Here is a 20,632-nt window from a genome sequence, read left to right on the forward strand (position 1 = left end):
TACCCCATACACATAATTTTGGTTTTCCCCAATTTTTCCCAAAGTCAGTAAAATTAGGTTTTGGTGAAAAATTAATTTACCTACTGTTGATGAAATTCTCGCTCCATCTCGTCGACCCATCCTTCTATTTCTCTTCCTGAGTCATCTCCCGCTCCAATTGCTGCTCTAACATCAACTTATATCTTCAATTTCTCACCTAGGGTTTCAGTCGGCAGAGATGAGAAATTGAGGAGATTAGTTGATGTAAAACGTGATAGTGATGATGGGTATAGGTAGAGTGATTTGGGGAGAAAATAGTGGAGTGATTTGGGGTGAGGTGGTGGTGATGGAGACGGACATGGTGGTGGTACGGGGCATGGCGGTTCTGCAGAGGGGGTGATGGAGGAGATGGTTCGAAGGAGAAAGGGAAGGGTGTGTTTGTTTGAGGTGTAGGTGCTCGGTCGCTAGGGTGTGAGGCGAGTGTATCGAGTTTGATGATCTGCGACGCTGAGCCGTGGGATAGGGAGATGAAAGATCAATCGGACGGTGAGATGAAGTGAAGCTTGTAGCGACCGCTGGATTATATAATACAACAAAATCAACGACGCCAGATGGAGTTAGGTGTTGTAGTGTAAGGCGGAGATATCAAACGTTGATGAACAGCAAGGGAGCGACCGTTGGATTCAACAACCATCTAATCTGAAGGCTTGGAATTTCAGCGCTGTGGTGCTTGGCAGAGACTTCAGATTTTGATGCTCTATGAAGGAGCGACCATCGGATGCTTCTGGGAACTGATCTGACGGCTGAGAACGGAGGCGCTTTTGTGTGTAGAAAATGAGGTTGTGCGCACCATTCTTCGCGGCTTCCTTGCGTAATTTCTCCCGGATTTTCACTACTTTTCTGCTCTTTTCGCTCCGCGACTCATCCGAACTTTATTTATTACCTAAAAATGCAAAATTAATTAATAAAAATATTTATTCTTGAAAACAATGAAAATACAGAATATGGGGTAAAATGTAGAATTAATGCATAAAAGATGAGTTAAATTGCCAACAAAAAGGGATAAATATATACATTATTTGGCACTCATCAATGTGCGATGATGGAGCGACCGTAGGATGCTGAAATGCTTCGATCTGACGGCTGAAATCCGATACGGGCTTGGGTAGTGGAAATGGGTTTGAGAAAGGGTTTTTGGGCCTTGGGTATGCCAGGCCCATAACTTCTTTAAGAACAATTCTTCCTTCTTGAGCCCACTTCTACCCTCTTGGTCTTGTGCACAACATTCTTCGCGGCTTCCTTGCGTAATTCCTCCCGGCTTTTCACTACTTTTCTGCTCTTTTTGCTCCGCACTTCATCCAGATTTTATTTGTTACCTAAAAATGCAAAATTAAGTAAGAAAAATATTTATTCTTGAAAACAATGAAAATACAGAATATGGGATAAAATGTAGAATTAATGCGCAAAAGATGAGTTAAATGCCAACAAAAAAGGATAAATATATACAATATTTGGCACTCATCAGATACCATGTGGTGGAGGGCTTTCCCCCGTTTTGTGAAGTCCGTTTTGTTTAAGAAACATTTGGTGTGGCGGTGAGCTGCTGTTAGATGCGCAGATTGTATCAAGGAAAGAGTCCTTCCGAGTAATGGAGCCATAGACGAGGACATCCGGCACAGAACTAACGCAGGGTGGGCAAAATGGAGACTTGCAAAGGGAGTCCTTTGTGACCGTAAGGTACCGACTAAACTGAAGGGAAAGTTCTACAAAACGGCAATTCGACCCGCATTTTTGTACTGGGCAGAGTGTTGGGCGACTAAAAACCCAAACATCAGAAAGTTACATGTGGCGGAGATGAGGATGCTAAGATGGGCATGCGGACTTACAAAACATGACAAGATCCGAAATGAGTTTATCAAGGGAAAGCTTGGGGTAGCACCGATGGAGAAGATCCTCACGCAACATCGGCTACGTTGGTTCGGACATCTCCAACGAAGACCGCCTGATGCCCCAACCCGCTTAGGATGCATTGGACGGGCCGAAGGTCGAATGAAGCGACAAAAACGACCGAAATTAACCTGGGATGAACTGATCAAACGGGACCTGAAGGACCTACAGGACCGAGGCGTGGAGAGAGAAGTGGCGCTCGACAGAGCAGCGTGGAGGGCAGCGATATTTGTTAAAGAGGTATGTACTTAAGGATCAGGACTTGGAGAGAGAGCTGGCGCTCGACAGAGCAACATGGAGGGCAACGATCCATGGGGAAGAGGTATGTATATAAGGTACGCGACTATACCATTCTTCGCTTTTGAGTATACGTTGGAAGCTTTCTCTCTTAGTAGGACTGTGCAAACCGCGATCAGGTAAACCGTCATGGCAGACTTGCTCTGTCTTCTGGACAGGGATAAAGTGAATATGCCATTCTAACGGTCGTGATTATGCAAACCCAACTAGAGCGGTGTGCTCACTCCCTGCTCATCACAACACGACACGGGATGTGTTAAGGAATTACTCCTACCTTTGGGCAGGTTGCGTCTCGGCAGGCAGACAGCCGGTGTAAGAACTTTTGTCGCATCTTGGAGATAATATCGTTATGCGGTTTATCTTCGCTCTACCCGGTACTTGTTACTGGAAAAACAGCTTTGGTTTTGGTTTTGGTAGAAGAATTAACGGGCTTTAATCGAAGAAATTATGGGCTTTAATCAGGCCTGTTAATAGATGATCGAATATCTGACATTCATCTGAGCATGAACTCAACTTACACCCAGAATCTGACTGTTAGCCGAACAAGAAAATCATTTCCGCACTTGATAAAGAATTGGATTGATACCAGAGTGGGACGCTTATGAGTCCCCCTACTTATCTAGTCACGTAGATTTTCCAACGGGAAATTTCGCCGAGCAAAAATAAATGCCGGTAGTGGTAGTTCAAATACGTGAAAGTCTGGGATGGATCTTCCAGTTGAGTACAAAAACAACAAAGAATAGCTGTTTAATAGACATTTGTCCATCTTACAGAAGCTAATTGATATAGACAAAACAATGGGCTATTTTTCTTAGACAGTTAAGATCGAGCAAGTTCCATGATTTAACGGTTGAAGCTAAAAAACAGAAGTGAAAAGTGAAAAAGGATCTAAATGTGTGCTTAGCTACAACTGAAGTTGATTACTTACAAAGGTAGATTTTATCTAAGCATAAAGACATTAACTAATGATACAACTTTGTAGAATGCTAACAGCAACATAAGAAGTGATCTAGCAACGAAATTTGCAAGTAGACATTCTCATTCCTTCAGTCATATCATTCAGAGGGTACAACATTGATACAGGTTCAGAAAGATGAAAATATGTTTAACTAAAATCTAACATATAAAATAGTGTGCGAGAAACCTAAGCAAACAGACTGCAGGACACATTACAGGCTCATGAAAGATATCAAAATCTGTGAGTACCTATCAAGCTTCCCTTGCCCTCTTTTGTATGAAATCTCCCTTTCGTTATGTAATAGCTACATCTCTAATTGCTGCAGCACCTGCAACCGTGCATGAATGCAACCTGAGAACTTCCAGAACAATCCTGTTTTTCTGAGTAAAACATTTACAATTGTTAACAATTAAAGCTGCCAAAAAAGACACAAGTGAAGAAACCATAGTCATATATATATATGTTGAAACTTGATAGAGATTCGGATTTTCGCTGTTACCTCAGCAATTACAAGGTCTCACCAATAAAGTAAAAGAAAATACTAGAGGTTTTTCAACTCATCTGCAGAGAGAGTGTTTACTAACAAACAGCTAACAGAATCACTTGGTGCAAATTCTCTTGCACGCATCTTGTGAAAAAACTGCAATGCCTTGTCAGTTTCCTTTCCCACAAGAAAACCCTTGATAATGGTATCATATGCTCTAGCATCTCGTAAACAACCCTTATCTTCCATTTCGATGATTAATTTGTTAGCCTCGAGTAACATCTTGCTACAAAAAGAGGCCATTAATCATTATGGTATATGTTACCACATCAGGCAGTAATCCCTTTTTCGGAAATTGAGTAAACAATTTACTTGCATCTTCCAACTTGCCAGCCTGGAACAAACCTCGAATAAGAATATTGTATACTGGAACATTAGCTAATATACCAGTATCCTCCATGGATTTAAATTGTTCAATTGCTTTCTCAATGTATCCATTCTTGCAGTATCCGTCCAACATTGTACCATATGTGACAATATTTGGAGATACACCAAAAGTTTGCATCTCATTAAACAAATTATTTGCAGTCTTCATTCTTCCATCCCGGTATAGTCCTGCTAATAATATACTGTAAGTAACTGTTGTGGGTTTCAAATCGTTTTGTTTCATTTTCTTGAATAACTTCATAGCTTCATCCAACATACGATGCTTGCAATACCCATCAATTAATACGTTGCAACTAATAACATCAGGTTGAAGGTCTCTATCCAACATGGAGTCGAACAGTTTCACCGCTTCTTGCAACCGACCTGTCAAACATAGACCGTCAATCATTGAGCGTAAATAGATCAGGTTCTATATTTAACTTGTCCATGAGTTCAAATAACCTCCAGGCATCTTCCATCATCCCATCTTTACAATGTGAATCTATTAATATACTAAAGGTAATTGTATTTGGTGAAACCCCTCGATCCATCATTTCATCAAAATATCTTCTTACTTCTTCCCATTGACCTTGCCGGCAAAGACCGTCAATCATCCAGCTATACGTAATTACGTTGGCAGAGATTCCTCTACTAACCATCTCGCCAAAGACTCTCTTTGCCTCATTCAACTGGCCCGAATTGCAACGTCCATTGATCAAAGATCTGTAAACGATTACAGTGGGTACAACATTTGAATCTCTAAGCATTTTGGAGAAATGAACCAAAGCTTGATCAACTAAACCTCCTTTACAAAGAGTATCTATAATCACAGAATATGAAATAACATCAGGTCTGCAATTCCATTTCAGCAATCGGGGGGGGGGGGGGGGGGGCAAGGGTTATCCAAAAGTAGTTTTCGATTTTCAGAAAAGGTTCCGAAAGCAAGTGAAGCAAAGTAAGACAAGTACGGTGTTCACTGGGTCGCGTTCAACGAGGACGTTGAACGGATTAGGTGGGGTAGGTCTATTACATTATTGCAAGTGAAGCACAATGATTGTGCGTCACAGTGTTGCATTCCAAGTCAGTACTCCACCATAATGGTGCAATGCGAAGCTATAATAGCGCAACGCAAGCCATAATAGCGGCATTCGGTATAGACCGTCAAACACTAAGATAGTGGCACCCTGCAGGGCCAGTGAAGCGCAAGAGTGGCGTTACACTGTAAAGAACATTGACTAAGTAATGAAGATTATTAGCCGACACAATAAGGCTTCATTGAGGGATTGTCAAGACGAGGCCAAAGTGACAGATGCAACATGCGGTGTGGCATGTTGGCATATCCATGAAATTGAGTTGGCCCAAACTCAAGGATAGTGCAAAGTGGTAGAATAAACTAAGAGTTGGTCTATGGAATTATTTAAAGTCTGGCCAAAACTTGAACAGTGCAAATAAGTTGGTAATGCAAGAGTTGCATTGCGGTTGTCAAGCTAATTGGCGAAGTGAAGCATATATGACGCATGAGTAACTAGAGTGAGCTTAAGGAGCTGGCCTCGATGTTTGAAGCTTAAGGATTGTCCGTGCATGAGTTTAGAATGATAAGCATTCAGGGCCAAGAGGGATGAACGTTGGCGCAAGACAGAATCCGGTATGTTGCAACAAGCGTGTAACATGACTCAAGTGACGGTTGCAAGTCAGTTATGAGCTTCACAAGCATGCCAATGATGCGTGATGAAGAGGAGCGGTTATAAAGGATTTTATAAGCGTGGGAGAAGAGTTCTAACTGCTAAATAACATGTGTTGGATGATTGACGCGAGTTGGAGAAGAACTGGCCAGTTAACACAGTTATTGGCGGTTAGCAGAACTGCTTTATGGGACAGATGGCTGTCCCATGCGTGTGTAACGGTTATGCATGGTTTGTCTAAGGAAAGATGCTGTATAAATAATCCTAATAAGGGGAAAATTCGGCAGGCTTGCAAGGAGAACATATGTGAGAGTGAGGTTTGCATATGTGAGTGATTAGGAGAGTTTTTGTTAGACTAAGACTTGGTTCAAAGGTGAACAAGTCTGTGTAAGTCCCAAGTGGGAAATTTTTTGTATTTCTTCCTTTAGATGCAATAAAATAAAGTGATTGTGTCATGTTCTAAGTGTTCTTGGTTGGCTGATTGTTGTTAGCAAAGTATGGCAAAGATTGAATGCATTATGGGGTGTGTTTGATGAGTTTAGAGAAGTGAAAGAAGGATGTAAAGACTTCCGCCGTTTATCTAAGGAGTTGGCTGTTTGCATAGGTGCAAACTTATAAGGCTGAAGTGCAGGTGGGTGAAAATTTGTTCACAGAACCACTGTGCTTCCGGGTTACACTTTCGCAGAAAATTTCTGGTGTGTTTGAAGGTGTGACACCTAGCTACTTAGTGCACTTTGTCTAGGCCAAGACTTTAATTATTTTGAAACATGCTCTTATTTTTCCTGGCTAAATTGGGGCCTATGCCACTTAATTGGGGCCTATAGATTACTTCATCTATCCAATTCACAATGATAAGGGGTGTCCAATATTTATGTAAACTACCAAAATTACCCTCAAAAAATATTAATATTACTAAGTTATCCCCATTAATCCTTAATAAACCTAACTAACAAAAATCATTTTTTATTTCTAACATAAAAACCGATTCATCTCCTCCACTCCTTCTTTTTCCATTTTTTTGAAACCAAAAATCGTCGATGATCGAAGATTTAAAAACGATTAATCGTTTTCTTTCTTCCATAAAATGTCGAATCCAAGAACTAAGTATGATACTAACAGGAATCATTCTAGTGACAACGATCACGGGCTTGTTGAAACGACTTGAAATAGAACGAGGGAAGTGCAAGAACACTCTGAAGCCTCTCGTACCGCACAGGAGGAAGAAATGGGTCGAATCAGGTACTTTTCTATCAACCCAATCCTCTAAACTAGGTTTTAGTAACATGCTTTAGGTTAGAAATCGAGAATTTTGAAATCCAAAAATTTCAGTATTTACAGAATCGGATTACGTTAGTCACGAAGTAACCCGATTCTTATTAGAAACGGATTATGTTCATAAACTTATAGTTCGATTGTTCTGCATGTGAAAAGGAATTGGGGAACGTTAGTGTATAAATAACCCGATTGCTGTAGCCAATCTTCTTGGATCTTATTTTGTTGGAATCGGATTACATATGTCTTAAAAAAAACCAATTGTTAATTTTAGAAACGGACTTTATATGTATATCGAGTAAACCGATTTCATGAATCGGTTCACATTAGCACTTGCAAAAATCCGATTATTAATTTTATATGTTTGGAATCGGATTTCATATGTTTATCGAGTAAACCGATTATATAACCTGACTTTAAAAATACATTCTATTTCATTGTTTTTTGTTGCTTAAATCCGTATTTTACAGGAAAAAAAATCAAGCCGAAAAGAAATATAAGAAGAAACATGACCATGCTACTCCTAAGCCTTTGGGACCTCGTCGAAAAGACGGTCAAAATTTGAATGCTTCCCACCGAAGGGGCACATGGAGTATATCCAAAGGGATCAGCATCAATGACCCACCACCTCGAGTGGAGCAACAAACACATGAAGAACCTGATTCTGATACACCTACTGAACAAGAAGGTGAGAGGATTTAAGAATAAAGTGGTGGCAAGGGAGGTGGTGAAAAACAAAAGTGATGAGAGTGAAAGTGAAGAAGAAGAACGTGGCAAGGAACGTCGCAAGACAATGCGATTACATACAAAAAATCCCAAAGGCGCACAAGGATTTGAAATTCAATGAGACAAAAACCAAACCACATGACAGTGATATTGTCATTGTTCAACGGCCTTTACCATCATGTGATTATTGGGATAAGAGAGCGTTTCACAAATATCCTTTAGTTGGTCCATCTCGAACATATGACGAAGCAATTATGGGTTACATGCCGTGGTACCTCAATGTTTCATATACTCTAGTGATACGAGTAGATGAGAGGCCCATGATAGAGGACAAAGATACGGCTCTCAAATACTTGGTGTGTATTGTTACTTAATTAAGATTTTGTTAATGATTTTTTCATTATATATTGAATGTTTGTTATTTGAAATTGAAACAGAAAAGACGAGTCGAATACTTGATAACCCGGGCAAAGCTAGAAATCTGGGAAGGGAAAAATGTGAAGGCCAATGAAAAGCTAATTGATGAATTGAACGGTATCGAAGATGTAGAAGCTGGGTGCAAAGTTTGGGGAGAAGGAAGAGGATGATGATGATGATGAGGAGGAGGAGAATGAGGATGATCCAAAGAAGAAGAGAAAGAGAGCCCTACCAAAAAGATGTCTGAAGGTTCATCGAGCAGCGCCCAACCTAGGAAACGAGGACGCGGTGGACGTGGTCGTGGTGGGGATGTTCATGAATGAATGGTTATATTAATGTTTATGTCTTTAAGTGTGGATAATTATGGAGTCAAAGCTTATATATTTTCTTAAACTTATTGTCGAATTATGTTTGGTTACACTCCTCTTCTATGAATGACTTAATCTGGTTTCTAGTTTACGAATGACTTAATGTGTTTGGAAAAAAAGGAGGATTCTAGCATTTTTCTATTAGAATCGGTTTACATATAACTATATGTAATACGATTCTGACAATTTCCCAGAGGTTCAGTTTCAGAATCGGTTTTGCATTTACCTTTATAAAACCCGATTGTGATGAAGAAAACTCCTCTAACTTTTGAAGCCAAGAATCGGTTTACATCAACCAATATGTAGCCCGATTGCTAAGAAGAAAAGTTCTGTAACTTTTAGAATCAGTTTACATGTACAAAAATGTAATCCGATTTTTATGAAGAAAAGTTCTGTAACTTTTACAATCGGTTTACATGTGCATTAAAAAAGCCCGATTGTTGAGAGGCACAATTTATATAATTTTGTAAGGACACAATCGGTTTATGTGGACATACATAAAATCTGATTGTTTGATTTGAATTTGAAAAAAATAACCATTGAGTCCTTATCTATATAAGAGCAACCTCTTTCAGCCACTCCCATATCACACACTTAGCCTACAAAATGGAATGAGAACCGTTTGAAGATTTGTGTCTGGTTAAATCCTTTGCTAATACGTTCCGTGAACGTCCGAATGAAATCTATTCAATGTTTTGGAAGAGAGTTAAAGAGTTCTTTTACGGGCGTACCGCGAATCCGAACAACCGCAAATGTAGAGACTTTGCATTTCGATTCCAATACATTAAAGGGGCTATGCGAGAGTACGTAATAGTTAGAAATATGGTGTACCACTATCATCCACGAGCCCCTCTTAGAGAAAAAGTGAGTAATGCGATCATTTTTATACCTATGTCAACTACACTAGTTCACATACTAACATATAAGAATTCATTGAATTTCAGCTGGAACGTTTCAACGGGCTATGGAGAATTCGTAATGGGGAAAGAAAGTTCATTCACCACAAAGAATATATGACGTTTTACCGACGTGCTCGGAGGTTCATTGATGAGCATTTGATATGTCAAATTCTAGAATTCCCATACTGAGTCCTATATATATGTAGTGGGCTAATTTCCTAGACTATGTAATGAATATTTTGTTTCTGAAAGTAAGGCATAATCGGATTACATGTGCATTAAAAATGTCCGATTTTTGGAATCGGTTTATGTGGGTATTGATAAAACTCCGATTCTGGGTTTACATCTTCCTAAGCGTAAAACTCAACCCAGAATCGGTTTACAAATGCACTAACATAAACCGATTCTGGATCGAGTAAAAACTAATTTTTTTTACAAGTTTTGATTATCGATTAATGAAAGTTAATTTCAGGATTAACTTGATTAAACATTATTTAATAATCTGAATTAGCACTAATTTAATAAGGATATATTGGGCATTGATATAAATAGTGGACAAGGGGTTTCTTTGAATTTTCTCCCAATGATCCTATTTTGTCATCTACTATTAGGCCCCAATTAAGTGGCATAGGCCCCAATTTAGCCGAGGACACGACGAGATTATTTTCTTGTTGAAAAGTGAACGAGATTTAAAACACCAAAAATTTTGGTCTGGACGTAGAATCTATTCTCATCCCACACTTTGTACAGAGAAGTATTCATCAGTTTGAAGTTAGATGCGATCATACGAACTCGGCACCTGATAACCAATATTGCCAAATCTATTCTGGGTAGTATCTGTGTCGGTTATGGAGTGTGGAGTGGACCCTTATGTAGCTTTGTTGTTGCCTTTAACCAACTTTCCATTCATGTCGCTTCCCGGACTTCTTTTTCTATCAAAATTTATACAGTCCAGAATGTGGAAAAATTGAACAAAAGCACATGGAATCAACAATACTAAATCTTAATCCCAGTAGGCAGTAGTGCGACTGCGAGTATCTGAATTCTGCATCGGTGGAACCCACCCCTAATGGCTCAAGGCCCATTTACCAGCACATAGGGATAATATTTACCTACTTCACATGTGATAGAAGCAAGCTTGACTCAACAAGGGAAAATGTATGTATAAGTGTACATTATATGAATGTTCATTTAAGGATCAAACTACAAAGCAAACAAAAGAGCCAAACCAATAAAAATAAACTCATAAACATTATGGCCATGGTACTAAAACCATGATAGCATTCAACTGGAGTGATCGTCTTGCCCGTTTTGAATCCTCATGCAATCTAGGTTGGATTTCCCATCAAGCTTCCGCGCATAGAAATTTTCATAATATTTCTCCACAGTCTCTTTTTGGAATAATGCTGGTTTATTCGGAGGATCGATCAAGCTAAGTGCAGGGCCTATCACTCCGTCTTGTTTGGCTGCATGAAATGCGGCAATAGAAAGCCTCTCTTTTGTTGGATGAATTAAAACCCTGTGCTCGATACTACGATAGACACCGTTGCTTAAAATCTGAAAAACCAACAGATGCGAGAAATGAGAACCACTTAATTTTGGTGTCACATACCTGCAAATCTAACACATACGAAGGTTTAATTACCTCTATCATGTCTCCAATGTTGACTACAAATCCATCGGGGACAGGTTTCACTGGAAGCCAGTTCCCATCTTTACGAATCTGAAGGCCTTCTGTTTCATTTAGTTGAAGTAGAATCGTCAGACCACCACCGTCGGAGTGCGGCGATAAGCCTAACACTTTCTCTGACATTGGACAAGGAGGATAGTAGTTCAATCTCATTCTCTGAGAACAATCATTAAACAACTCCCCTATCTCATTATAATCCATCTTTAGAGCTTTAGCCATTTTCCCTAGTAGAATCATGGTCAGGGTTTGTAATCCTACCGAGTAAGCCTCCAACGCGCCCCTTCAAAAAAAAACGCAAGTGTAGACCTCCTCAGATGCCACATGCACCAAATACGCCCTTGCAAATTAATAGAAAGTCGATCAATACATACCTTAGTGGTAGTGGAATGCCGTCAAATAAATGAGGCTTTCTCATTTCAATTGGTAGAGTTGTTATAAATAACAAATCTGCCCAATCAAGTTTCTGGTCATCTGAAACCACAAAAAGTTGCCCAAATCCTTCCTGTTCTCCTGGTTTTTGCTGCAACTTGTTTTTCTCCTCTATCGGAAGTTCAAAAAACCTTTGTATTTCCAACTTTAGTTTCTCAACCACGGAGGAGCTGATTCCATGATTTACCACCTACAAACAAAGCGAAAAAAACCAAAACACAACCAGTATTTTCTCTCCACATGCATTTAAAAAAGTACCTAAACGAAACCTAACTACGAACATAAGTATATTTACCTGAAAGAAGCCCCAGTCCTTGCAAGCAGAGTGAAGTTTCTCTAATTCAGAATCAGCCGATACCAATTCTCCAGAAAGTAGGTGCTCTATGTTTATAACAGGTAGGGTGTACTTACTATCCTTTTCAAGACTAGTACTTGTGATATCATTTCGGATGTACCGTTGTGGGATCTCGGTGATCTTTCCTGTAACCAACTCCTGAACAGAAGGCACCACAAATGACGGTCTTTCAAGGTTCATCGTGATGATCTTCGGCAATGCTATAACTAGTTTGCATAACCAAAATCTAGTTATGATATTTCTAAATACAAGTTGGCTTTAGATTCTCTCAAATCTGTCCCTATTTGTTTTTTCACTTTTACTATATCGATCCCTTTCATCCATCCGATATATATTCCCTTATCTAGCTTTTAGTTTTCCTATATCTTCTACTTTTCAAAAGTGTCCTCCACTCATTCACAAATCAGAATCAATCATGCACTCACAGATTGCATGCGCCAAGTCATAAAGAGTTTGGGATGAACCTGCACCCGTACGATGATAATACCCAACAGAATTGATTTTCCCCCCAATACATTTATAATTGGTCAATTTGGACCAAACATGAATACTCAGTGATAAAGTGGAAAAACACTGAAAAGGATAGCGTGCAGATAACCATCCTGGCTAGCAAATACTGTATTCGTTGTTCAAATTTGCAGTTTATGTTTGGCATGCTGACCAGATTACTGATCGAATTACACAGAGGAGGACTGAACAAAATAAAATGCAAACGATCACTCTTTATTTGGTGATACAGAATATGTAGCTACATTAATTGTTATTTACCTTCCATTGCGCTCAAAAAGTCACTGTAAAAAATAAAATAGTTGGGGCATTCCGAGAATTGAACTCGGGACCTCTCGCACCCTAAGCGAGAATCATACCACTAGACCAAATGCCCGGTTGGTGTTCATTATTTTTGGACCACTGACCACTTAATCGTGGTTGACCTGGATACAGTTCTAATTTGTTTTTAGGATCAAAAACTTAAATCCAAGTATCACTACAAATTTCTTCATAGAACATAAATTAAACTCCAGTTCCAACACTAATAAACAAATCCTAAGAGCAACCACAGTGGTGACCAAATTTGGGGACTATACCCAAATTTGGTCCCTAATTCATCCGTAATGTAACGGACTAAAACCATATTTAGTCTGGTTTATTAGGGTTTGCGACCAAATGTGGTCGCCAACCCAGACTAAAAACATCAATAGTGGGACGGAAGTATAGTGGGCGTATGATTTCAGACGGAAGTATAATGAGCGCTTCACATGGGGCGTACGTATAAATAACGTATGATATTGGGACGGAAGTATAGTGGGCGTATTAGTTAAGCGTTATTATAAACACCGCCGGGCTATACGTAGATAAAACCTACGCCCCATAGCAGGCGCAGTTATTAAACACGCCTGGGTTGGGCGCAGTTATTAAAAACGCCCGGTCTGGGCGGATGTATTATGACTGTCTGTCGAAGACGCATGTATTATGAACGTCTCACAGAGACGCATGTTTTACGAGCGTATGATCTAGGCGCATGTATGACGACCGTCTGTATTGGGCGCACGTAGAATGATCGTCTGTATGAGACGCATGTTTTATGAGCGTCTGGGATGGACGCATGTATTATGAGCGTTTGTTCGCAGCGCATGTATTACGGGCGTCTCTTACCAGGCGTAGAACCAGACGTGCGCCAACGGTTATATTTTGGAATTCTGATTTTGCAATTGATAACGGTTATATTTTGGAATTCTGATTTTGCAATTGATTTTCTGATTTTCCGACCGTTTGATAGATTGCAACGGTTCTTTCGTATATCTATATATAGCATTTGACAAATTTATTTCTGCATAATCTTATCATTTATAATTTCTATTTCAAGAAATATAGAAATATGGCACCACGCGGTCCCAATTTTACAACAGAAGAAGATACAATGATATGTAGAATCCATTTAGCCATATCTCAAGATTCTGCTACCGGAACCGATCAACCAGAAAGAGTATTATGGAGTCGGATCAAAGATAAGTTGGAAGAAGCCCTGCCTTGTAAACCAAAACGTACTTGGACTTCTATCCAGAGTCGATTTCAGGGAATAAGTAGACAGGTTTCACTTTATTCTGCAAAAGTGTTGGAAGTTGATGGTGAATATCATAGCGGATGGAATGAAGTCTTGAGGGTAAGTAATCGTCAATTTTTGCACCCTTAATAATTATATACATGTAATTGGAACTGATGAGTATTGAAAATAATAACAGGTTGAAGAGATAAGAAAGCGATTCAAAGAAAGTAATGGTAACAAAAATTTAAGCACGAAGAGTGCTACGAAATTCTAAAAGATAGTATCAAATATTCAGGACGGTCGACGTTTGTGTTTGATTCAGGCCAAGAAATGGAAGATTCTCAGAGTGGTGAGGAAAACGCTGATATTGAGGAAACAATTCCAGGCGAGTCCAGTGATGATCTAGATATTGGAGATATAGAGAACACACGTAAGCGTCAGTTGGGAAGAAAGCATTGAAACAACTAAAGAAAACAGGGAGAGCAAAATCCAATGCCCAGGAGGAAATGCTAGAGGATATAATTAAGGAGCAGCAAAGTTTCAATGAACATTACAAAGCACAATCACTAATGAAGATGGGACAGAGACAAGCTGAGTTTGAAGCAATACAAGCTAAGTCTGCGGCAAGTTTGCGGCGAAACAAGCTAGGCAAGAAAAACTCGATTTAAAGAAAGAAGCGGACGATGACTTGGCCATAAGTTGAAGGATGTCTCTACATTGGACCCTGTAACAAGAGAGTACTTCGAACTTCGAAAGATGGAAATACTACAACGCAAAAGAAACCAATCTTAAAGCATGACCGAATTAGTTGAACCTTAATATTTATCATTAATAAAAAAATTAGTGAGTTTTAGTCAATTTTAGTGAATTTATTTTTATATGATAAATAGTACATTAGTAAGCAACGTTACAACATATTTTCCGATGAAGAAATACGATACAACATATTTCCATCCCAACTTAATAATTATCTCCAAAATTTGACCATATGTGTTCGATTAAATCTTGACGCAAGCGAAAATGTGTTTCTTTATTGTGTATAGCATGACGCCGATGTGCAGCTCTCATTCTGGAAAGTTCCTCAGTACCTACCCTCGATATATTCACCGGTGCCGACCTGCTACGTGAGTCATATTCCTGTGGCCAATCACCGGGAAGACGCTCATCCTCCACTATCATATTATGTAAAATAATAACCGTTTTCATTATATATGAACTACTACAGGTGATAAATTAGAATTATTGTATTCTATCAATCATGTTACAGTGTGTTATTTCGCTATTAGATGATGATGCGGAAGTATATAACTAATCAAACAAACTAATCAAACAAACAGTAATCAAACAAACAGTAATCAAATAAACAGTACATAATCAAACAAACAGTAACCTCACGGTATGCTTAATGAAATCAACATGCAATCCACCGATTCCACCCAAACACAGCCTAATTAATCGTAACTTTAATCTTTAATCAAATTATCCAACCAAAAACAGATTACCCCAAAACAAACCATACCTTTAATCTTCAATCAAATTTGCCCGCACCCGATTAACGAATAAGATTAGTCGTTTCTTTCACAAGAACTCGTTTCTCCGCACCCAATCAAATGGCCATCACATGAGATTTAGGTATTGCCCTAGATTTTTACTTAGGTTTCGTCGTTTTTTTTTCTTCTGTAAAAACGTAGGTTATGTAAAAAGAGGAGGAGAAGAGGATAAAAGAAGTATATATTCAGACGCTCTTTCTAAAAGCGCCCCACACAAACGCTATTTCTGTGCACGCCCCATCGAAACGCACTTATTAACAACGTCCCAACCAGACGCCTCTTTCATGCACGCCCCACACAGACGCTTCTTCAATGCACGCCCCATTCAGACGCTCCTTCTATAAACGCCCCAATCAAACGCATCTTGTATAAACGTCTCACCCAGACGCATAAGCCATTAACGCCCGAAACATACGCACTTTATATCTCCGTATGAATGGGACGCACTTTTAATCCCCGTCCCTGTAGACGCACTTTCCATCCCCGTCCCATATCCGGCGTTAATTATACCTACGCCTCAATCAAACGCGCATTATACCTACGTTTCACTCAAACGCATAATATAAAGCCGCCTAATCAACAAACGTGAATATAATTTCCGTCTGACATCGGGCGTGTGTATAAGTTACGCTTCACCAAATTTGGTGTTCTACCACTGCGCTTGAACACCCAGAATACCAAATTTTTTTGGTTTTTAGTCTTACTTTTGGTATTTGGTCCGTCTCATGGCTGTGGTTGCTCTAAGACTAGAAGAAGACTGTTGGAAGCGGAGTCTTACGCTGATGAGTGAAATTTGAGCGAGAAGAACTCAGGACTTCTCGGACCGAGAATAACAAACCACTGGACCAAATGCCCTGCTGGTGTTCATTGAGCAGAAACAACGATTTTGTGCATCTATGTTGGAGAGCCAGGAGGTCTACATTACAGAAATAACGACTGTAATTTGAATTGGCAAAAGAAAAAAAAATCGACATTGTTCCTCGAATGAGCAGTATGGATGCAGGATCCATCTTCTTAGTCAAGCACTGGAATTTGAGGAAGCATACAAGTATGCGGAGGAAACTAAATGCGGTTTTATGGGATTACTTTACATGGTTTTATAAGTTTTATGCACTAAGATATGATTCCCAGCGAGTGCCTCACACAAGTAGCTTATACTCCCTCCGTTACTTTTTAATAGTCCAGTTTCTTTTTTTTGAGAAAATTAAGGAAATTAAGAGAACTAAATATTGAAAGTGATCCTCTAGACACTTGTCAATAAAAGAAGTGAAGTAATATGGTCCTCATGACACTTGTCAGCCAAAAAAATAAGTGAAATAGTCCACATAACACTTGTCATCAAAAGAAGTTAAAAGAAAAGTGGTCCCAAAAAATTAAAGTAACATTTGACTTTCCCAATTAGGAAATGATGGTTCTTCAAATAGTGATTGTAGTTGTAGTGGTGAACAGGGTCTTTTCAGACTTGTGAAGAAAACAGTTTTTAGATTTAAATTTAAACAGGCAAATAAATAAAATAGTTCAAACCTTTAGAGAAAATACCAAGACTAGGATTCCACCATTGACCAATTAAATAGTAAACTCTAAATAATATTCATGCAATTCTATCTTTAAAAATAATTCTAATATTTGCCTCAAATATATTTTTGAAGTAATAATTGTAATCACAAAGTATAAAACATCAAAAGTTTTTAAAACCCAACATGCTTCATCAAAATAATTCACAACTATTCAATAAAAACTAATATTTCAAATTCAATTCCGTGCAAATAATCAAATAATAATATTGCAATAAATAATAAAATTAGAATTATACCAATCAATATGGATCAATGGATTCCTCCGTCGTCTCGGCTAATGGGTTTAGCTCCTCATCCCAAAAACACACTCACAAGATGTATTCATGGCTAAATAAGTGTTTTTATTGATGAAAATAATTGATAATCGAAGTTTGTAACGCTGTAATAGTGTTACAGCGTCACTGTTACAAAAGGGTAAGTGCTGAAAATAATCAATACAACACAAGTGTTGTATAAAAACGACACAGCGAGTTCGCTGTTTGCACTGTTGAAGAACGACACTTCTGTACTGCTGTAATGAAGAACACGAATACTGCTGTTTAAGACTGTTGAAGAACGACTGACTCTGCGAGTCTGTTCTTCGTGTTCTTGAAGCTCTTCAATGGCAGCAGCAGCACTGTCTTCTCTGTAATCGCTTCTCCTCGGCTCTCCTGGACTCTAAACTCTCTCCTAAAGGTTTCTAACACTTTCTAACCCTCTTTATGACTTGAACAAACTCTTATATATACTACAGACCCCAAATATCTCGTATAAATTCAAGATTTCTTCTCCGTGCAGTTAAGAGAATATCTCTCTTCAATCCTCCCTGTACGCGTCTTCTGACCTCTTCTGAGTTATCTAAACTCTCCAAACTCCAACTAAGACTTGAACAGGACCAGGTACATCCATATCCTGGCGTAAAACTCTCACAAAATCTTTGAAAATAATCAGAAAAATACGTATCCCTGTTGAACTCTGTTTTACTTCTCCCGGGAAATTCAGCCCAATTGGTGGGTCTAGACGATTGCATTAGGCCTTTTATGTCTTCTAGAGTCCGTAGGTACCAAATACAGCCATTGAATCTCCTAAAATCTCGTCCGAATTCGATCTCCAAAACTGTTCTTCGCTGCATGCATTTTCCCGCCAAAACTTGTATTTGAATTATGAAGATGACCTCCCCTTATCCAGTTCCGGTCTCCCTTTAGCATATGCCTGGAAATGGGTCACCCCTTAGTAATTAGGTTACCCCTTATTCAAAGTGAGAGTCCGTATAGTAGTTTTCTCCCACGGGCGCAAAAACCATTTTTTTAGCCAATTTCGCCGCAAAAGCTTATTTCTCCAGAAATACCTACAGGGACATAAAAAGCCATAATAAGTACAAAAATGGGTACTAACACAATGTACAATTGGGCTATATTAGAAAAATAAATGCGTCTATCAAATACCCCCAAACTTATTATTTGCTAGTCCTCGAGCAAACCAAATAGAAAATAAAATCCTAACTCACTGTCGCAGGCATCGTCGATTGCATTTAGCGTATGCAATAAGCCTTTAAACCCCTTGGTGGCCCTAGTGGCCGAGTTATAGTCTCGGGAGGGCTTACCAAAGATATACCCACAAAACCTGTACTCCAGACCTTAGCTATCTACGCAGAACCTTGGAAGGCACTAAAGAATCTCCTTGGTTGGCATACTTATTGACTACAGGAAGAAGTACCCTGATGCGAAATTCCAATTGTTGTACACGAGTTTGCTCTCAAGCATACTAAAATTCATATAAAGTGACAGAGCTCTACTCAGATAGTTGCACTATGGACATCATATTCGGAGTCAAAACTAATCACATGGATAGATCAAGAAGATGGATATAGAAAAACATGTATGGTTTTGATGTTTACTAAGTGAACGGCGTTTCCCATATCTGTCTGAAGGCCTCCGCCAAAATGAACCTATCCTAATGGATTGAGATACTAGTCTGACTAATATCAACACACTGGCATATACAAGGGTACCAGTGGTCGATAACCTAACTCTAGGTCAACACAACTGGCATATACAAGGGTACCAGTGGTCGACTTTATTGAATTTATTCCTTTTGGTCAAATGGTCTGGTCTCAATTTTTTTTTTTTTTTTTTTTTTTTTTTTTTTTTTTTTTTTTTTTTTTTACTTTTTTTCTCTTTTTTTTCATCTTTTTTTCATGGTATCTCAATCACTCTAATTCACCCTAGCATTGGTAACAACTTGAATCGTGGGCCCCACCTATCACTTAGAGAAACATAGTTTAAAAACAAAATAAAATAAAAATAGAAGTGAAAAGGACTCAACGAGATATGGTGAAACTATCATGTTATTTCTAACACCTGAGCTCTGTGCTTTTATGAATAGACTCTTCTAGATGTTCCATCTAATCAGATTGGTTCCTCAACTCCTACAACCAAAATGCTTCCATCCACTTAGTTGGTTAGTGCATCCTAAATACGCATAAATTTCTAGGCTCTGGAGTTTATTTATTGCAAAAAGGTGACAAAAAGTGTTTCTTCCCCACCCCCAAACTTAAATCTAACATTGTCCTCAATGTTCTAAAGATGAAATTAAAAGCATGAACAAGGAGAAACTATTACCACTGGAGGGAAAAAAATAAGGAAGGATATTACCGTATCACATGAACGCGGGAGCCTCCCAGTAAATGCTAAATTTATAGTCATTAGCTAGACATCAAATACCTCTAAAAGAATTGTCACCTTCCAAAGTCGTATACCAATAGTCGAAACAATTGTGGGTCCATAAGACCAAATAGAACTGCCACGAATAGGAGACAAATGCTCAAGATCAGAAAAATGAGCAGATAGAGCACAACCTGATCTAAAGTTTCTCGCAAGACAACTGGATCTATCTGAGGTGCCCACTTGGGCTTCATATGAGTGTCTCGGCAAACAGATTCATCTGAAAAACGGGTCTCTAACCTATGGATTTTCTCCTGGACAGTATCAGGAGGATCGGGTTGTGGAGTCTGAATAGACTCAAGCGATACCTCAGATGCACTAGGATTGAGTCCCAAGTTAGGGACTTCTACTGGGGATAATTGAAAATCTCTACCCCGAAATTTAGGGTAATCACTATTCTCCGTAAGACCTTTAACTATGGCTTGAATTTCCGGATCCGGAGAGTATTTAAAATACTCTAGAGCTTCTTCTAGTTCACTACCCCCAAACTTAGAATTTTCGGTGCCTCTACATAGACTAGTCACAATGTTCCTAATTTCTAGACCATCAGGTTCTTGAAAAAGGTCAATTGCTTTCTCTAAGTTATAATCAGGTGGTTCATCCTCTACTTGCTTCATAGCTGCTATGGTCCACTCTAAAACTTCCTTATTTTCTTGAAGCATGGTCTCTGGCCTATTCTCCTGATCACTATCCAAATCGGAAGTTATAGGCAAAATCTCAGATGGGCCTACAAATGCATAATTGGGGTCCAACTTAGGAGGATCTTTAGGCTCTTCGAAATAAGGGCTTAAGGTAGATTCGGTAGCTAGTAATGGTTCAAACCTAGATTT

At 39.0% G+C, this 20,632-nt stretch overlaps 3 protein-coding genes and 1 non-coding gene across 4 annotated transcripts; 1 reads left to right on the forward strand and 3 right to left on the reverse strand.

The window, feature by feature from the left end:
* Positions 1-3,474: 3,474 nt before the first annotated feature.
* On the reverse strand, positions 3,475-4,858 carry LOC113272900 (pentatricopeptide repeat-containing protein At3g22470, mitochondrial-like). The gene is made up of 4 exons (XM_026522688.1): positions 4,585-4,858; positions 4,052-4,475; positions 3,770-3,951; positions 3,475-3,596 (listed from the first exon to the last, which is right to left on the reverse strand). Exons 1-4 carry the CDS (start codon positions 4,856-4,858, stop codon positions 3,475-3,477), a joined length of 1,002 nt encoding a protein of 333 aa, XP_026378473.1.
* Positions 4,859-10,614: 5,756 nt separating this feature from the next.
* Positions 10,615-12,165, reverse strand: LOC113274119 (protein SRG1-like). Its single transcript, XM_026523608.1, has 4 exons — positions 11,870-12,165; positions 11,517-11,764; positions 11,101-11,425; positions 10,615-11,012 (listed from the first exon to the last, which is right to left on the reverse strand). The coding sequence occupies exons 1-4, from the start codon at positions 12,107-12,109 to the stop codon at positions 10,740-10,742; spliced, it is 1,086 nt and encodes a 361-aa protein (XP_026379393.1). The 5' UTR covers positions 12,110-12,165; the 3' UTR covers positions 10,615-10,739.
* Positions 12,166-12,740: 575 nt separating this feature from the next.
* On the reverse strand, positions 12,741-12,812 carry TRNAP-AGG. Its single transcript has one exon. It is a non-coding gene; the product is annotated as a tRNA-Pro (tRNA).
* Positions 12,813-13,770: 958 nt separating this feature from the next.
* LOC113272901 lies at positions 13,771-14,432 on the forward strand. The gene is made up of 3 exons (XM_026522689.1): positions 13,771-14,090; positions 14,170-14,206; positions 14,296-14,432. Exons 1-3 carry the CDS (start codon positions 13,806-13,808, stop codon positions 14,430-14,432), a joined length of 459 nt encoding a protein of 152 aa, XP_026378474.1. The 5' UTR covers positions 13,771-13,805.
* Positions 14,433-20,632: the final 6,200 nt, after the last annotated feature.

This window comes from Papaver somniferum, chromosome 4 (assembly GCF_003573695.1).
Source record: "Papaver somniferum cultivar HN1 chromosome 4, ASM357369v1, whole genome shotgun sequence".
In the NCBI taxonomy this organism is placed as follows: domain Eukaryota; kingdom Viridiplantae; phylum Streptophyta; class Magnoliopsida; order Ranunculales; family Papaveraceae; genus Papaver; species Papaver somniferum.